This window comes from Dendropsophus ebraccatus, chromosome 1 (genome assembly GCF_027789765.1).
Source record: "Dendropsophus ebraccatus isolate aDenEbr1 chromosome 1, aDenEbr1.pat, whole genome shotgun sequence".
Classification (NCBI taxonomy): domain Eukaryota; kingdom Metazoa; phylum Chordata; class Amphibia; order Anura; family Hylidae; genus Dendropsophus; species Dendropsophus ebraccatus.
Genome location: NC_091454.1, coordinates 68,916,489 through 68,936,674, shown reverse-complemented (window position 1 = coordinate 68,936,674; position 20,186 = coordinate 68,916,489). Strand labels below are relative to the sequence as shown.

General features: G+C 40.3%; 1 protein-coding gene across 1 annotated transcript in view; it reads right to left on the bottom strand.

Annotated features, from left to right (window-relative positions):
* Window positions 1-488: 488 nt before the first annotated feature.
* ABLIM3 (actin binding LIM protein family member 3) overlaps window positions 489-20,186 on the bottom strand; it is a 164,708-nt gene continuing 145,010 nt past the window's right edge. Inside the window, exons 10-22 of the mRNA XM_069972342.1 lie at window positions 19,701-19,856; window positions 19,134-19,263; window positions 18,301-18,399; window positions 17,503-17,553; window positions 10,902-11,015; window positions 10,050-10,114; window positions 9,402-9,537; window positions 8,393-8,422; window positions 8,139-8,197; window positions 7,510-7,570; window positions 7,079-7,086; window positions 5,898-5,978; window positions 489-2,685 (exon numbers count right to left, since the gene is read on the bottom strand). Coding sequence (XP_069828443.1) covers window positions 2,572-2,685; window positions 5,898-5,978; window positions 7,079-7,086; window positions 7,510-7,570; window positions 8,139-8,197; window positions 8,393-8,422; window positions 9,402-9,537; window positions 10,050-10,114; window positions 10,902-11,015; window positions 17,503-17,553; window positions 18,301-18,399; window positions 19,134-19,263; window positions 19,701-19,856 — 1,104 coding nt within the window. The 3' untranslated portion in view covers window positions 489-2,571. The remainder of the gene's footprint in view (window positions 2,686-5,897; window positions 5,979-7,078; window positions 7,087-7,509; window positions 7,571-8,138; window positions 8,198-8,392; window positions 8,423-9,401; window positions 9,538-10,049; window positions 10,115-10,901; window positions 11,016-17,502; window positions 17,554-18,300; window positions 18,400-19,133; window positions 19,264-19,700; window positions 19,857-20,186) is intronic.

Here is a 20,186-nt window from a genome sequence, read left to right as displayed (position 1 = left end):
CTGCAATTTCATTTCTGATTTCCTTTCCTGGTGCACTGCAGGGGTAAGTACTGGAATGGATGATAAATCTGCCAAAACACTTCATCCTACTGTAATGGAAGAGAGTCATCTTATGGGCAGCATATGAACAGTAAATAGGGTGAATCAAATTCTTTAATGTTCTTTTACAAGTGCCAATCTTTGTCTGAATAAGCGCTTATTAGAACACAAGACCAGGGCCAGACAAGGTTGGCTGATCGGATCAATTAATGCTATGTTTACACGGAGCGATAATTCGCCCAATAGATCGTTTAACGGTTTTGAAGCAACGATTTGGTTTTTATAACGATCAGCGTTTAGACAAATAAATCGTTAGAATAATCGTTTAAAAATTTGTAAGAAAAATTGTTATTTTGATCATTTTTTATATCGCTTAAGCCCATCTTTTACATAGGGTAAATCGGTGAAATACTGTTTACACGAAGCGATCTGCGAATTTTCAGCAAACGACGAATTAAGAACATGTTGAAAGATCAAAATGAACGATTTCTCGCTCGTCAGTTGATCGTTTGCTGTGTTTACATGGTACGATTATTGCTCAAATGCGATTGTTTATACGAAAATTCGAACGATAATCGTTCCGTGTAAACGCAGCATTAGGTATTCCCACCTAGGGTAGTTATGCCCTATAGAGAGAATTGAATGCAGCTGTCTCCATAGAGAATGAGCGGAGCTGTGGTGCAGAACTATATTCTGAAGGGATTTCTTGGTCCCCGTTCTTAAGATCACAGGGGGCCCCAGCGGTCAAACCCCCACAATCTCTTAGTTGTTCCTTATCATTTGAATTCTCTGGATAGGACATAACTACCCCAGGTGGGAATATCCCTTAAAGCAGCTGCAAAAATCATCATTGCCCAAATGTTGAAGTTTAGGTTGTGACAGTCAGGTTTTTAATTTCAATTGTTGAAACTAAAGCCAGATTTTAAGCCAGAAACTAAAGAACAGATTAGATCAGGAGGACAGGTCATACAGAAAAGACTTCTTCTCTGTTCAAATCCATTTCTGGATTTGTTGTTATCAATTACAAAAACCTGAATATGTGAACATACATCATAAAGGGACGCTTAAACGATTCAGCGATTGTTTATGTGGCCAAGCTGTCACATAACTGATGGCTGATGAACATGTTCTGCACTCATTATTGGGACCTGCTTGGCCCCTTCAAAAGGGACCTTACTGAGTAACCAGTACATGCCAGATCCAGAGAAGTCTGGCAGCAGTCTTTATCTTCCCATTCAGAACACAACAAAAAGTATTAAACCATTCACAAAGGTCTGTGAATATAGAAATTAGATCACACTATGGCATGTTGTAAAACTGTCAGTGAGAAACAAAATTACAATTATGCTCAATTTTAGAAGGAATGAAGAAAGTAAATGTTATAGTGACAAGCGTCAGATTTTATTTGCAGTAAAGATTCAAAAATATATACTGTATATATTTGCCAATGTACAGCATTATTACATTAGGCCATACAGGGCAGTGGTGGTCCAAAATACTCTATGGAAAGCTACATTGTTAGGGAGATTTAGACAAACAGTGTTAGATCGCCCTCTGTAGGTAAAAACAAAACTTAACACTCATTAATACATTGACAAATCTTTAGTCCTTTTAGTTTTATTTCAGCTGTTTCTTCTAAACCTCCATATACATGCATTATAGGCTTAGCCATCAGCTCATGTGTTCTGAATAAGGGAAAGGGAGAGGCACTGCCAGACTACTTTGGCATCAGCTAATTTTCCAAAGTACAAAAGTATAGAGTGGTTGAATTGCAACATGCTCAACTCTTCTCAGCCCCCACATCTACCCTTGGAGGAGAATTTTAGACCCCGATATACGTAAGATGGCCGTCCAGTCCCACAGAAGTTGGCAGAATTCAGTTAACACTTATCATATCTGCCACAGATCACATGGTGCATTTTGGATACATTGTTTTAATATAAAATTCATACTTCTAGCTTAGTACAGCTTGGGAGGAATGTCACGAGCAGGTAAAAAGGCTTCTGTTCTGCAAGTCACTTGTTGAAGCAGCATCCTGTTTGTACACATTAGTCAGCGCTTGGCTTTGTCCTGAAACAACCTGCAGTGACACCGCCGGGTTCTGGGTAACATGACCCGTGTACATTTGGCATACCTGCCAGTTAGCTGCCATGGGGGAATTTCGAGAGATCTGAACAAGTGAGCTTTGAAGATGCATTGTAACATTGTTAAGGTTGCAGGTTCATTGAAGTCTCTAAACTCTCCAAAACATCTGCGCATAAAAAACAGCGTTTAAAAAATATAACCAAGAGTTGAAAATATCTCTCTCCACAGAATAACATTGGCAGCAGTGAGAGGGACAACAACACATTGCATAGAAATAAGCTGTAGTCCCTCTCACTCCTGATAGATATAAAGCCAGTTCTGGCGGAGATCTTGCTATAATACAATATATATATATATTATGTGTAGTAGTTATACATAAGTTCTATATATAGATATTTATAAATATATTTATAGAGGTGTACATATTGAGGCACATGGTGGAGCGATTTAGAAAAGCCTGGCTTGTTTCTTCAGCTCATTTCTTTTCCACAGTGCCAGGCGGTCAAACTCTGATATGGTCATTCCAAACACTTGATAGAACTCTTCAGGTGATAGGTGGCGCTACGGAGGGACAAAGATCAAAACATGCTTAGAAGACTGCTGGGTGGCATTATTGTGAAAAAAGAATGTAGTGCTTCAATTCTATATATAGATAGATGTTATCAGATATAGAACCTTAGTGGAGATTTTTTTTAGGTTTGCACCACACTAAGCAGATATGGGATTTCCTATAACCATATCCTGTACATTTAAAGGAAATCTTTTGTACAAAACATTTTTATAGCCATTTGTGGGTCTTAGTGCAACCCCATAAATTTGAATACAAGTCATGTGACCAGGCAGAGTGGCAGGCAGCATGCTATAGTGGTTCCTGGAACCACTGTGTACCCCTAGTCTAATCAGACCATTCTAATATGGCTAGCCAGGTGGACTGCTGAAACTTCTAATTGGGTTGGTGTCAGTTCACATTACAGTAAATGCAGTTTCTGTGCCTTTTCTTATTCTTAAGTATGTTTTTTGGAGAAATATTGCAATAAGAATAAAATGATTTAACCTATAATCACAATATATGTGTTTTATGAAGATTAAAAGGGGTTATTCAGGACTAGAAAAAGAACAGCTAGTTTCTTGCAAAAACAACACCACCCCTGTCCGCAGGTTGTGTTTGGTATTACAATTAAGTTCTAAGGCAGAAGACAGTCATGTTTTTCTCAGCCTGGAGAACCCCTTTAAATGCTTTACGATGAGTTCACACATTTTTGCCTCTAAAATTATGTGTTTCTGCTGTGTTTTGCACACAGTAAAACAACACCATTTGCCACAATTTTAGTAAAATCCTGGCAAAAACACACGTACCAAAGAATGAGTATATGCAAGAAAAAAAAAAAAAAAACGGTGCTGCATGTGCCTATACTTGATTCTACACCAGTGCCAGGAGTTATATCCATTAAGATAAAGCAGAGGGGAACGTGGCTGGTGTTCCAGAAGGGGTGTTTGCGCCAAACAAATTCCACCAACTTCTTCCCCGTACTGCTACTGAAAAAATGAGTATAACCACTTCTATATAGCCTGATCCCATAAAGATAGCAGTGAGCAACAGCACAGAGATAGAGCTGGGTGGGTAGGCGAGGGGTCTTGGAGCCATCAGGAGGGACCTGATAGGTGTTATTATCCTCTAGTTCCAAAAAGTCAGCTGACCCAGGGTAGACCTTCTGAGACACATTAAAACCATGTACTTTTCTGGTGGTCAGAGTGCTAGTTATATAATCCACCTACAGTAATAAAATGTATGGCTGCAGCAGAGTTGCAATGAAACAGATGACACTGTAGCAATAGGAATCATGGGTGTTCATCATATGGGCATAAAAACAAAACTTGGAGTGCTTCTTTAATGTTGGAGTAGACCTTGTAGAGTAGACTATGTTCACACTATGTAAAAACAATGGTCATATTTCATAAAAACGGCTGTTATTGTGCAAACAACGGACATTATAAAAAAATAACAGCCGTTGCTATGAAATATGGCAGTTGTTTTTACATAGTGTGAACATAGCCTTAACCTGATAAGCACCATGGCCAATAAAAAAATACCTAGAGAGCTTGTGCTCATGGCTCTGTATGTGCTAGACTATACCATCAGGTACAGGGCTGAATGTGATTTTTCTTCCTTCTGAGAAAGGAGTAAAATACCACCTGTACCTGTGTTAATCTGATGAAAACCCCTTATGTTTACTTGTCATCTGTGGGGGAATTCACAGTAAGGGTAGCTTCACATGTACCGACTCGCAGCGTTAATAACGCTGCGAGTCGGCTAGGTCCTGGAAGATCACTTTCACTACATACACACAGCGGTCTGAACGACCGCTGCGTGTATGTAATTCTGCTGGCCGCTTAACCCCTTCAGCTGCCGCCCGGCTTCCGCTCTGTATACATTACATGTCCTTGCTGCATGGGTCCCGGTGTACTGCTCTCCCGCCCGGCCAATCAGTGGCTGCGGGCTGGGCAACACACTGATTGGCCGGGCGGGAGAGCAGTACGCTGGGACCCCGTGCAGCGAGGACAGGTAATGTATACAGAGCGGGAGCCGGGCGGCAGCTGAAGGGGTTAAGCGGCCGGCCGAATTACATACATTACATGTGTGTATGTAGTGAAAGTGATCTGCCAGAACCTAGCCGACTTGGAGCGTTATTAACGCTGCGAGTCGGTACGTGTGAAGCTACCCTAAGTGTTAACTTTACAACACCAACACAGGTAAAATGAAGCATCACATAGTTCCCACTGAGATCATTGGTGTGAACTAGGGATGGTCCAAACCTGCCGAGGTTCGGGTTCGTATGAACCCGAACGCTCGGCAGCAGATTCCCGGGATACAGCAGGAGGAACGCCTGGAAAACTGGGATATAGCCATAGGCTATATCCCAGTTTTCCAGGCGGTCCTCCCGCTGGATCCACCAGCTGCACGGAGCGGGCAGACAGCGGGAATCATTAACGAGGGTTCGGGTTCGTACAAACCCGAAACGAACTTGGTTCGGACCATCCCTAGTGTGAACCTGTCCTGCAAATACATAGTAGGTCCTCCAGAGTGACATAACCTCCACTCTCCCTAATAGACCACCTCTAATAACTCTTAAAAAAAGGTATTCCCATCTCTTCACTTATGGTCTCTCCACATGATGGATTAGGATCCCAGGGGCACCTATGTCTAGCCTGGTCTAGCCTGGTTGCGGTGAAACAAGATGGCTGGGAAAACCGCTAAATTGGCTGTTCTACACTATTTCCATACCTCATACAGAATAAAATAGGAGTTACTGACACAGCATAGCATGGTATCACATTTCCCTTTTTGCATACAATTTTTTTTTTATGAAGGTGACTTTTATTTTGTAATATACAGCATGTTGACCTCATAGAGGACCTCATAGAGGTTAGTATATGTAACTTAAAAATACATGTTATGTTTTTGTCTTGTTCCCATGACGGTATTTATTCAATTTTTTTTACATCCCTATTTCAGCAATGTTACTAAAAACTACACTAAGCACTGAAATCAGTGGACGATCCCTGAACAGTCCCCCATGGGATGGAAGTACCATCTAGGTAATATAATGTAATTTTAATTTAATATGAAGAAAAAAAGCTTTTTTTTCTAGTTACAGTATCATACAAGAAATACAAATTGTTAAAAACTGTGAACATTTTATTTCTCTACAAAATCAGAATCAGTATCAGAATCTTTAGCTGAAGACCTTTGTTATGACCTTCACATAACTCACCTCCAGTCGAGTTCTGTCTGCATCTTTGGGTAGTCTACTCCTCCCTCTAGTGGTCACCATGAGTAATTCATATGGATAAACCTGTAGAAAAATGATCCTTTTACGGAAGTTGCCTGCTGTTATATATAACCTAACAATATAACCTAACAATGCTATAATTTGCTATATTATAAAGGTAAACAATGTAAGTAACTGATTGATTATGCCTAAGACACAAGAGGAATTATACCATATACTATAAATACTATATATACTATAAATTCACATAGAAAAATACTGTATAGCAAAGTGGGTGCCAGCTGTTTGGTTTTGACCATGGACCTCAGAAGCGATATCCACAGACTACCAATGGCACTACACATTGTATAGATGTATAGGAGATAGATAGATAGATAGATAGATAGATAGATAGATAGATAGATAGATCGATAAATACAGTAGAAGATTATAATAGGTCCTTTTCGGGCAGTAGCCTGGGGCCCTGAGCTCCTGTGGGGCCTATGGCCATCCGTAAAGATTTTCAGTGGTGTATTGTCTCCTGGCTACAGTTCTGCCATGATTTGCAAACAATAGCTGTTTTTTTAACTCGATTTCGCACAAACCAGGGCAACATGACATTATCTATCCTGTACTATAAACACCACGCTAGTGCTGCTATAGTTACAGTGGGGTTGGGGGGCCCAAGCTTGGCGAACAGCTTGGTAAAGGTAAAGTTAATCCGCCCCTGGATAGATAGATAGATAGATAGATAGATAGATAGATAGATAGATAGATAGATATAGATAGACATGAGATAGATAGATAGATAGATAGATAGATAGATAGATAGATAGATAGATAGATAGATAGATAGATAGGAGATGGACAGATAGATAGATAGGAGATAGATAGAGATAGATAGATAGATAGATAGATAGATAGATAGATAGATAGATAGATAGGATTCTGTCCTTTACTGAATGAAGGGTTAATCTCCCAATACAGATTCAATGTACAGTTCAGCCACAAAGCAAACTGAGGTGGTTGGCTAAAATGGTATTGATTTCCATTCAGGAAATGAAGAAGGTCTGTGGAACTGCGGTTGACTGGACATGTAAAACCAAGACAGCAGATTCATCTGGTATAATGGCTCACTGGCATAGAAACAGTTCTATCCATCAGGAAAGTGTAGGTCTTCTTACCTTGTACTCTGCAATAAAGAAGCAAGAAGAGGAATAAATGGCTGACCATACAAGCAGGCATGAATAGCGCTAGATGGAAACTGGTACATGACATCATTTACATTGGGGTAGGTGGGGTGCTCCTATATTTATACATATACAGGGGTTTTCAAATGACAGGTTTATATTGTTCATGCTGGGTTTTTACTCACACACAATTTCTCCATTTATTTTTATGAACAAAATAATAAATTCTATTGTGTATAGTATTGTCAGAAATAGCTTTTATCTTTGTAACCTTAATCTACTTTATATTATGATGTTATAAGCCTTGAATCACTCTACATGTTCTTTAATGAACCCCCTTCTATAAACCCAGTCATGTCTAATCTGGTTTATCCACATGAGAAAGGCCCTCAAGCATGTAGCATATATAATAAAATGATAATTACCTCTCATGCCCCAGTTGACAGCGTTGGCACTATCGTAATGGAAAAGCTCCGTGCTAGGTGGCTGTAAAAAAAATACATACAAAGTACATATAAAAGCTGGAATAAAGTGCAGAAAATACTCTAAACATTAGTGCAAATACACATACTGCACCAATTTTATTAAAGAAAATAATGGTGTAAATGTATATCAGCCATCGCTCAGTGTAAGGAAGAGAAAATGTCTATCATGCCAAGCTCTGCCAAAGTCATTATGCCAGATGTGCAGAGGTGTAACTAATAGCTCATGGGTAGTCAATGATATATAGGAGAAGTAAAAATGGGCAAGTTTAAGGATCTGAGGGACTTTTACATGGTCCAAACTGTGATGGCTAGATGCCAGAGCATCCCCAGAATGGCAGCCCTACCGCCAACAAGGCTAAGGGAGCGGTTCACATTCGAAGTGCCACTATAGGCACTTGAGCAATAGAACTGGACCATAGAATAATGGGAGTAGGTGGTCCGGGCTGAGAAATCATGTTTTCCTTTACAACAGTGTGTGTATGGTTGAAAGATGTATCATGGAAGGAAGACAAGCCAGCTGAGAAAAAATGATGCTCCAATGTTCTACTGGGTTCTTGGGTGTACTGTACCCTGTGCAGGCCATTCCTCCGGTATGCAGGGAGTGAGGCAGATTTCGATATTAGGGGATCTAGAAAAGTACAAAATGTCTGTTTAAAATATGTTCAAATGCGAAAAGTAGTGACTGTGACACACACACACATATATATATATATATATATATATATATATATATATATATATATATATAGTAAATGTGCTATTTGAAAATGTACTATTTTCTCATACATATGGATTTCCAACTGAGATAAGCACATGCACTTACCGCTGTCTGCAAGGTAACACTTGTTGGGAGCTGTAAGACAAAATCATGGAGTTTTATTTACTGCTGGAATATTACTGAAGGTGCACATCAAATACACAGTTAATAATTTTCGACAACATAAGATAGTGATGCAATGTGAGGGGTAAATTAAAATTCTCATGAAGTCTGCTTGGGTATTTTGCTATTCCCAGCAGCTTTATTTATTAAAGTTGTGCACACTTCATTTATCTGGCCCATTGTAAACCTTATCCCTGCAAGAGAATCTCTTATATGTGCCATTTATTTTTAAAAAAATTCCCAGGTAGCTCAATTTTGTTGGGTATTCCGGTTTATACCAAAGAATTGTCTGGTGTTTTTTGAGGCAACCCCTACCTCAAGTGCTGTGCACCAAAAATTTGGAGCAAAATCCAGCAAAAAATAACTGTAACAGTTTATCCCCCCCCCCCCAATACATATGTCACTTTCTTCAGCAATGCTCTGCTCTGCCTTTTGGCTTTCACTTGCATATTACATGTTCCTTATTATTAATATTTATTTTATCTGTGATCTGTCTTAATTCCTGCTGCCCTTTCCTCTTGCAGTTTTCTGACCACTAAGCCTATGCTCATACCTTGTGTTCTGTACAGATCACTTTCCAGTACTGTGTTCTTTATCATCTCAGAAAGGATTACAATGAAGGGTAACAATAATGCTTAGTTAAAACACCATTCACAGTAGCTGAAGTTGAAGCTCAGCCTCCCCCCTACCTCTGCACAGGTCACAGAACATGCCTAGAAAATACTTCTATTTTAGCGAACATAGTATGCTACACACAATTGTCATCTATGTCCATGGAGCTTTTTGATAGCAAGATATCTGCCCTAATAATAACAACGTAATAAAAATTAAATACAAAAAATTTACAATCAGAAAATAGAAGCCGATTAGAAACTAAGAACATGATTCAGTATCTGGCTCCAATTTAAAAAAAAAGACCAATGTGATACATTCATTTTTAGTATTCTCTTACATCCATTATCATAGCCAACATTGTGCAGAGCTTCTTTACTGCCGGCTGAACTTCGAGGGGGGGTTGCCCAGGGGTCGATGTACGACCGAGCCTTCATTTCCTCCTTCAGGATCATTCTCCCGATCCCTCCCTGAAGCTAGGACATAAGATATATATGGTATAGTTATACAGTATTTATATGGTTATAATTTTCAGAGCTCAAGACAAAGATTTCTGGATTCCAGGCATTAAACATGTTTATAAATTATGTTATTACCCTTAAATACATTGCTATGATACCCTTTATTTCCAATGGAGACACACTGTACATATGTGCTGACTTTTTCCCAGTAAATAAGAGTTAAAGTGGAGTTAATGGAGGTCCAAGCAGTTGGGCCACTATATGACCCTGCTTCTGCCATAAAGCAATATGGTTGGAATGCGTTAACAATACTGAGATCAGTGCCTGAACCAAGATCAGGTGGGACTGTTTCAGATTAATTGTAAACATGGAACATGACCAGAGAGAATAAAGAACAATTACAGTTAGCAAGATCAACACACAACATGGCATCACAGGAATGACCATGACCATAGTTTATAAACCACCCCTATTAATAAGTTTAAAGAAACTACGTGACACATTGTGATCCTTGCAACCAACAATACCTTGTGCATGCTTCGATCAAAACCATCCTCCTCTCCTCCGGAGGAGAACCTCCGCGCTCGGGGCACTGCAGGACAGAGAAGAAAGGGTCAAATACACTTTTGTATTGCAGCCTTGTTTTTGCCAGCTGTAAAACAATGGACTGGATTGTGAAACAGTATGAAGAGTATAACAGCTCCATGCTGTTCCTATCACAAAACTATAACAGGGGCTCCAGGCCTTACAATGATTTATATAAAGTCCATTGTAGAGGATTATACAATGGAACATTCTCTATCTTCTAGTCTTAGTACTAGTTATCATATTATAAATATTACATTAATGACACTTTGTTGTACAAAGCAAAACATGTCCACATGTCACATAGCAATCCCAATTACTTTAATCACATGGGCTTTTGTAGGCTTCTTTAGCTTCTTTAGTTTCTTCCCACAATCAACTGGATCTCAATAATATGAGTAATAAATGTAATGATGATGATGATGATGATGAGCCCATTGCCATAAAAAGGTCTCTATACCTAGAGTCAGGATTATCACTGCACAAAGTCAGGATTATCACTGCACAGAGTCAGGACTATCACTGCACAGAGTCAGGACTATCACTGCACAGAGTCAGGACTATCACTGCACAGAGACAGGATTATCACTGCACAGAGTCAGGACTATCACTGCACAGAGTCAGGACTATCACTGCACAGAGTCAGGACTATCACTGCACAGAGTCAGGACTATCACTGCACAGAGACAGGATTATCACTGCACAGAGTCAGGACTATCACTGCACAGAGTCAGGATTATCACTGTACAGAGTCTGAACTATTGCTGCAAAGTACTAGATACGTTGATACTTACTCTTTGGCGAGCACATCCAATACTCAGGCTCTGACTGGTAATAAGGATCAGGGGAATATGAAGGCAGATATTTTGAAGACTGCACAAGATCATCACTTGTTTTGCTTTTCGTTGCTTCATTGAGATCATCTAATAGAAAACACAGTAGAAAGATGAGGCTGACCTTTTGGTAAAATACTCAGATCCATGTAATAAACTTCTCTCCAGTAGAATGTATTAGGAAACACAAATAGAAATAGAAATAGAAACCTGTAAAGAAGGTACTGTATACATCACAACCATGTATCTGGTAGGTACATGGCGGAGGTCATCTAGTTAAAAATGTATTCTTCATGTTTTGCCATGTTTACACAGTGTATTTTAAATCTAAAAGTATGAAGTTTAAAGGATTTTATTTACTGTATGGCTATATTCACAGTTCACACTACATTTAAAAAACGTTTTGCCACAGTTTAATTGACTTCAGTAAAATGAATTGAAGTCAATGGAATCACAGATGTCCAATACACACAGTGTATTAAATAATGAACGTTGTCTGCGAGGATTTTAAAATAATGATCATGGCAATTATTTTCAGATGTCATTTGCAAACCGGACGTTATTTTTTAGCTGTTCACACACGGCTTTTCTTTTTTTTTACCGTCCTCTCACCGATTTTACTATTAAATTCAATGGACTTTTCAATTAAAGACAAACCCAAAGGCCAATTAGTAAACCCAGACTAGAATAATGTACCAACAGCCATCATTGTACTGACGGGCGGCCAAACAGCAAAATAATAGATGCCATTTTGAACCAATGTTTTATTTTCAAAAATGGAGTGTCAGGACGGGGAGGCAGGGACAAGACAAGACAGTGAGCCCTAATACTGAAACCACCAACTGTCCCTACCTACTTGCCTCAAATGGCCCTAGGCTGCCATGGACAACCACAAAGACGTTCCCTGTACTGAATACGTGCATACAGAACAAGACAGACAAACAAACACAATATAGGATAGTCAAACAAGCAAGGTCAGAACCAATCGGGCAGCGCAGTACAAAATCAGGTAACAATTGGATAGTCAAAAAGTCAAGCAAGAGGTCAAGTAATAAAATCTAGCAAGCAGAGGGATAAGGTACGGGATCGCAGGAATAGACAGGGAGAAGCTGGGATCCGGGTATGAACCTAATTAGCTAGCGCTGGGAGAGTGCCTTAGTTTCCTTTTATGCTGAACAAGAGCCCGGTTTGGATCCCCATTGGAGTGGCACTCAGATCTTCCAGGTTCCAGAAAGGCAGAGAAACCAGTCAGTCTAAAGACCTACTCAGCTGCATTAATCAAGTCTCCCAGTAATCAGTTTAACTCCCGCATTGCGAGGAAGCTGAGAAGCAAGCAGGTGTGGCACATAGAAGTAAAACAGACCCAGTTCACACCAGGTTACTGCACAATCCTGACACGGAGAGGAAAAAAACATAGTGGGAACATAGCCTGTCTGTCTAAACTAAAACTGCTATATTTCTACTTTTACGCATGCAGCTTGAGAGCACAAAAACATAAGATCAATCGTTGGCTTAAGTGCTATAAAGCATGCCGCCATTGGATTAGAGGATGCACAGAGAACACTACCTACTGCCTACTGTAAAATTTGGTGGAGGGGGAATAATGATATGAGGATGTCTTTCAGGGTTTGGGCTTGACTCCTTATTTCCGATGAACAGCAATACAAATGTTACAGCAGTCAGATACATAGTCAATTGTATACAGTGGTCCCTCAAATGGCCACAATATTTAAAGGGAACCTGTCACCCCCCGTACCGGGGTGACAGGCTCCCGACCCCCCGTTAGAGACCCCTATACTTACCTCATCCCGCTGGGTCCCGCTTCTGGATTCGGTCGGGTCCCGGAGATCTCAGCCGCTGCAGCCCGGCGCGCGCGCTGAGAGATGAGTCCAACACCCATAGAGAATGACAGGAGAGTCCAGCGCTCCGTCATTCTCTATGAGCGTTGGACTCATCTGTCAGCGCGCGCGCCGGGCTGCAGCGGCTGAGATCTCCGGGACCCGACCGAATCCAGAAGCGGGACCCGGCGGGATGAGGTAAGTATAGGGGTCTCTAACGGGGGGTCGGGAGCCTGTCACCCCGGCACGGGGGGTGACAGGTTCCCTTTAAAACATACAATGGTCTTTTCATGACCATTGTAACATGAGCCCAGACTCAACATACAATGCTACAGACAGTCAGAACTAGATGACTGACCAAAAAAAGTGGCTATTTTAAAACAGAATCACCCATTGTTGTACCTATAGTTTGCATATAACAATTTTCACATTCACTTAGAAATTAATGTAAATCATGCGTGACACACATATATCCTGCTCATTCCATCTTGCTCCCTGCAGTCTCTGTCAGCCCTTGTGTTTCCCATCCTCTCCATTCCTGCTATAATGTGCCTACACTTATACTCAGCTATACACACTGCTGCTATAATGTGCTTGCACTTACACTCAGTTATACACACTGCTGAATAAAAGAGTTTTTTGTCACTGTCCTCCTGCACAGCTCAGTGATTTTCACTTCCTGATTGGTCCATGCTGAACACACCCCACTGCAATCATGTGATCACACAGACCTCTGACAGCAGCCCAGCTTCTCTATTCTAGTCTGTTGTACTACGCTACTACATTATGGGGATCTGTAGTTCCATCCTGTATCTACTAACTGCTGCTGTGTTATCAGGTTTAGGCACTTAGTATACATTATACACCACATGCTGATTGCTATCCTGTACAGTAACTTATAATATGACATATCCAGCTCCCCCCCAAAAAATCATTATTTTTGGGGTGTGGAACCAATTGTCTGCATTTCAATAATTTCTTATGGGAAAATTTGCTTTGGTTTAAGAGTGGATTTGAATTACAAGCACAGTCCCGAACGAATTATGCTCATAATCCAAGGCACCACTGTACTTATCAGCAATATTGTGGTTACTTTATACATGTTAATTTTAGGGGTTAAAGGGGTAGTGCGGCGGTAAAAAAATTATTCACAGACTAACACACATTACAAAGTTATACAAGTTTGTAATGTATGTTATGTCTGTGAATGGCCCCGTTCCCCGTGTCCCACCACCCCACCCGTGTACCCGGAAGTGTGGTGCGCTATACTCACCTGTCACATGCCGACACCCGTCTCCGATCTTCAGCGAGTGACGTCTTCTTCGGGCGGACGGTGAACAGCTCCGACTGTCCCGAATGCCGGCCGCCCTCTGCAGCGTCATCCGATGCTCAGCCGCGATTGGCTGAGCATAACTGTGCTCAGCCAATCTCGGCTGAGCACAGTTGTGAAGTGGCTGAGGGGGGACGGGCGGAAGCGACTCGGCCCTCGACATGGATCAGGTAATGTATAATGCACCACACTTCCGGGTACATGGGTGGGGGTGGTGAGACACGGGGAACGGGGCGATTCACAGACATAACATACATTACAAAGTTGTATAACTTTGTAATGTGTGTTATTCTGTGAATAATTTCTGAGCGCCGCACTACCACTTTAAGGATAAGCATGACTGGAGCATGCTTGAATTGGATTGCTTGGCATTTGAATATTGGTGACATGTTCGAATCACGCTCGTCTCTAAAAAGGGGTATTACAGTATAATAAAAAGTTATATGATGCTGGGGAGAGAATAAAAATAAAAGAGGTCAAATTTATCTACCACTTGTTGCTACTTCCAAGATATACTATAAGGCTATGTTCACACAACGTCTTTTATGCAAAATAATGTCTGTCGTTTTTAAAATACCATTTTTTTTACAATGATGGCTGTCAATAATGATCACGATAATTATTTACGGCTGTCATTATGAAACAGTGGCCATTATTTTGCCTAAATAAGAACATAGCCTAGTTCTAGTACTTTATCTATGTAGGTTTTTAGGCTATGTTCCCACATTGTATTTTTTTTGGCCATTTGAGTCCAAATAATGTCCTTTATTTTGTAACTTTGGCCGGACGGTATTTGGACTCAAACAGCCAAAAATGGCCTCAAGGTGATCTTGTATGGTTGATTCTGGTAACATATCTAGGTTTTACTCTGGTACACTCTCTATGCAGTTTGTGTTTTTAACATATACATGTACTGAGCTTCATTCTATAAGAGAATGTACAGTATATGCTGTTGCCCACACTTCCCAAACAGCCCAGAGCCCATGGTACCCTTATCCGCCCAGAGTGGACACATATGCTTAAGAATTACAGGCATGTCCAGTAGATGCTGACATAAAATACATGCAGCAGGAGAATGCTGAAGATGTGGTTATATCTTGCAAAGGTCAGCACATTTATAAGTAAGTGTCTGGACAAGAGCCATGCTTCCAACAGAGAAAAGGAATAAAGCTTTTACTTACACCATGACACAGAGCCGGCCCATCAGAGACAAGGGAGAGGTGGGAGAGAAGAGACAGCAACATAGCTTTTAGAGATCTGTCAATGGTCACAGTTATGTGTTTTATTCATGACAACTTTTACACGACCACCCACAGGCAATAGAGACACATAATTTATCGTTCACCTAGCACGCCAGTCTCTCTAGTGGCAAGCAGTTCTAAACCATGACATACTACAAGGCATTTGAAATAGTTCACAGGCTTTGCAGGAATTTGCTGTTTCATTTTTGTGCATAGATTTTCTTTTTACCAAAGAAGGAGCGCATTGTAAGGTCTTGATACATTGGCTGTTAGCCACTATAAATCCTTCCTGATAACATCAGCCGTATTACTGGAGGTATGTAGTAGAAACTGGTGTGGGAAGGAGAAGCTCAGTGATTAGGACATGGCTATAAGGGTACAGCTGGTTAAAGAGACACTGAAGCCAAAATCTGGCTACTGGGTAGTTGAAAAATCTATTGCCCCTCTTAACAGCCATTCCAGCCATTCTCAAATTTCTGCTTTTATGGCTTCTTCTTTGTATCGCTTTTAATATTAGCACATAGGGGGAAATTATTAAGACTGTATGGGAGTTTTGTGGCCAACTAAGGCTATGTTTACACATTTACAAATTAATCACAGCCGTTGTTGCTGATTTGCAACAAGGGTCGTGATTAATACTTACGTAATGCTGCCATCTATGGAATCCTGGCCGGAGTGTATACACATAGGGTGACATTTATCTTCACAAAAAGGTGTATTTTTCAACTTTAGGTCCGCTTAATTTATAATTTTTTCTTTTTTCCAAAAAATGATAAGGAAACCTACCCTTTGAGCTGGCATAGGTTTCCTCGGCACAAACACTGGTGCGCATAGGATTTATGTAGAGGAAGTGCCCCTCTACATAAATCAGCAAACTGTCAGCGCTGCAGGGACATTTTTAAGCCTGGCGCAGAAAACGCTGGACTTAATAAATGTCCCCCATAGAATACAGTCTGTGATCACTAGCGGCGCCGTAAAAAACTGTCATGTCAGTTCTCTGTGGCCACTATGCTCCATTGTGTGCGCGCCCACATCCCAGTTCATCAGAAGTGAAGATTAATCAGCCAGTATTGCAAAACCGGCCAGGATGATCTCCTCTGAAACTGGCCTGGGTCACAGAACATCTGGAGTCTTACGCCATGTGAACATGGCCTATTACTGCAAACCTGTTTTCTTTAGTTTTTCAAATTTGCATCTTTTTGACTTTCTGCCTACGATACGCAGACATATATATGTATCTGCTTTAGATTTCGGTATCTATATGATACTTTTTATGTAAGCAAAATTGTAATGGACTGAATGCCCCCTGAAACTGTGATTTATGTTCCCCATACCTATTACTATATAGGAGGAACATACATGTTCTCACCATCTATGTAAAACATGTAGATAGTTTTAGTGAGAGTAACCTCCACTAATATGGCATTATTATAGGGGTTGTATAAGACTATTATTTAATTAATAGTGCTACTTTTGTCAGTGAAATATATATAGTACTTCAAAGCATCCTTAAAACAGGAAACATATAAAGAGGCTTTCCTAGTGATAGATGCAAACATATTATGGTTTAGTACTCCTTAAACCAGTTTACGTAATACTCATATATGCAGTCCAGAACCACTCTACATATACAGTAGTACAGCAGAAGTACTCTACATTTCTATTTATAATATATAATAAAGTTATTCACTAATCTGCAAACTAGGAGCATATGCAATAATAAGGCCTTTCATGGTTAATCCAGTGGGTTTAACTTCTAGGAAAAACAGATCATGCTTCCAATCTCTAAAGCATGCATTATATTAAAGGGGTTATCCAGCGCTACAAAAACATGGCCACTTTCTTTCAGAGACAACACGACTCTTGTCTCCAGTTTAGGTGCAGTTTGTAATTAAGCTCCATTCACTTCAATGGAACTGAGCAGCAAAACCCACCCCAAGCTGGAGACAAGAGTGGGGGTGTCTCTGGAAGAAAATGGCCATGTTTTTGTAGCGCTGGATAACCCCTTTAAACCCATGTTAACCATGCAAAACATGGAACCGGAACATCAAGACATGCAACACTGACAATCGAGTAAGTAGCACATAAATGACTAAGCAATACAATGCATGGGATACAGCAAAGTATGGCATGCAGTAGGGACTTAACAGTACCATGGCGCTTATAGATGGGAGGCTTCCGATATATGTTACTTTCTGCAGCTGCTGTGAGGAAAGAGGAAAAGGAAGACAGAAAGAGGGAGGAAAAAGACAGGAGGAAAAGTGAAAGAAGGAGTGAACAGAACAGAGGGGGAGTTCAGGAGACACCGATCACAAGAGACAGAGGTGTGACATGACAACAGGGAGAAGCCAAGATGAGTTAGAGGAAAAACAGGAGTCAGATGAGACAAGAAGAACAATGTTCAATCATGGCTTATCTGTCTGATCATAAAGTTACAGGGACAACGTGACAGTGCTATTGTGGAGGTAACAAGGATTTGTGGAGGAAGTGGTACTGTGCTGGAGGGAACTGCAAGACCGTAGGCCAACATATGTATGTGATATTTAGTCATATTAGTTAAAGGGGTTTTATGACATAAGAGGAAAAAGTCCACTTTTTTTTTTTTTAAACAGAATCTTTGTCCGTGTGTTCTCTCTTAAACTGCAACTCAGACCTATTCACTTGAGGGGGAGCATGCTGCAATACAAGTCACAGCGCATAGAGAACATGAAAGAGATCCTGGATGAAAAACACATACTTCTATCTAATTTAATACAACCCCTTTAAGTATAGTTTATTCATCAGCTGCAACATTTCTTTAGTAAAAACAGATTCTATCTATCTATCTATCTATCTAATTTCTTAATAACAACTACTCATTTGTTCTTTTCACATTAAGATTACTCTTATACAAGATATCATGTTCATAGTTTGACTACCTCTTTTTTTCAGATAGCCCTTTTGCTTCCTACCTGGTATATGGAAATGTCGAGGAGCTTGGTAAAGAGTTGGTGTAGAGCAACGTACATCTACCTGGCTATAATAAGGAGAGTTACGACCACTCTCTGTGCCTGGAAAAAGTTTGGCCAATGTAGATTGAAAGGCAGAAAGAATGGGTAAGCATCAAAGGGCAACAAGAGAGACGTGGAAAAGCGAGAGGAAAGAGGACACACAGTGAGAAATAAGAGAAGAGAAAAGACAAAGCAGAAATAGTGAGATGCTGAGAATCAGTGGGACATCATAGTCAAGATGGGATGGTTTTATTGACCCCATATATTATGGAGGCAAATACTATGTGTATAGGAAATTACATCCATCATTTATGGATTATATAAAACCATAGAAATATAGTGATACACAATGTGGATATGAAATAAGGGATGGTCTGGGTATATAGCACTGTTCTATACTCAGACAATGGCATATAGTTGGCCTTAGGAGAAATATTACTGGGTCTTTAGCTGTAAAGTCTAGAAGGTTATCAAGGGTATGACTTGCTAGACCTGCATATGGTGCCCTTAGTGGTTTCCAATGTAAATTCTAGTTTCTAATATCACATCTGATTTAGATTTATTTTCAGTTCAACAACATGAACAGTAGATTTGACTATCCTCTAATGCTGACATAGGGGAAACATTGGCATCTCCACAATAAGGTCCCAGGATGATCTATCAACTAGTGATTACAGAGATAAGGATGCAGCAGAGGGACAGCTAAGAAAATGAAGTGATTGTCTACTGGTGAATCTAGAACAAATAGTTTAGCAGTGGATGAGAATACAATATATGGAGAGGCAATGGCTTACCTGACATATAGTAATGCTGGGGAGAGCGTGGCATGGTGAGAGAGATGTCTCGATGACTGTAGAGAGGTGAATCAATATATCCTGGGCTTGATGACCTTCTCTGCCTCAGATCCATTCCTTCGTATATATCCTTTATAAAACAAGATAAAGTGAGTATCAGCTACTGGTTTCATTAAAATGCGTGCCTCCCATATAGATAGAGTTTCATAAAATAAGAACAACCCTGGTCTCAGATACATAGGTAAAAGGCAGTAGGTAAGCGTGCAATCTAGGAAAAGGATAGGAACATATGACCATGGAAACACAACAAGGTAATTGTGAACATCACTATGTTGGGGTCTCAGTATTGAACAGTACCTGGATTACTGAAACAATAAGGCTTTATTCATAATTAGGTTGAACTACAACCCATTACCTGTTTCTGTATTGAAGACATGGACATGCTAAGTATTGTAGTTCACGTAAAGACTATGAGAAGTTAAACACACTGATACTGACAGTGATGTGCAGGAGGGATTAAGTTGGCAGTGACCTGCATCAGCAGTCTAAGCAATAATGTTATTGTACCTCCCCATAGCTGTATCTCTCCAGCATCTCATCCGACGTGTATCTGCTATAAGGCTCGTAAGAAATGAGGTCAGGGCGCTGCACTGCGTAGATTGCTTTAATCTTAGGGAGAGCAGCTAAGTCCTTGTAATTTAGAATCTCATTGTTTACTTTAGCCTGAGAGAAAAGGAGGAAAAGAAGGGAGAAAAAGAACAGGTGACAAGAGCCCATATTTTTGAGAGGATAATTCTCCCAACACCTTATGACCCATTTTCTTCAATGAGCCATAAAGATGCTTTATGGAAGAGCACAACCCACAAATATGGCCAAAAGGGTTAACAATGAGCGTTACACATAAGTCAGGGCAGCATGCATAAAGAAATATTATTTCTATTGGAATTCAACTAACTAGTTTGTGGGGAATACACTCTGACTTTTCTTAGCTTGGGATAAGGGTGGGGTTGGTTTTAAAAAGGAGATCCAGATATGAATGCAGTTTTGCAGGCA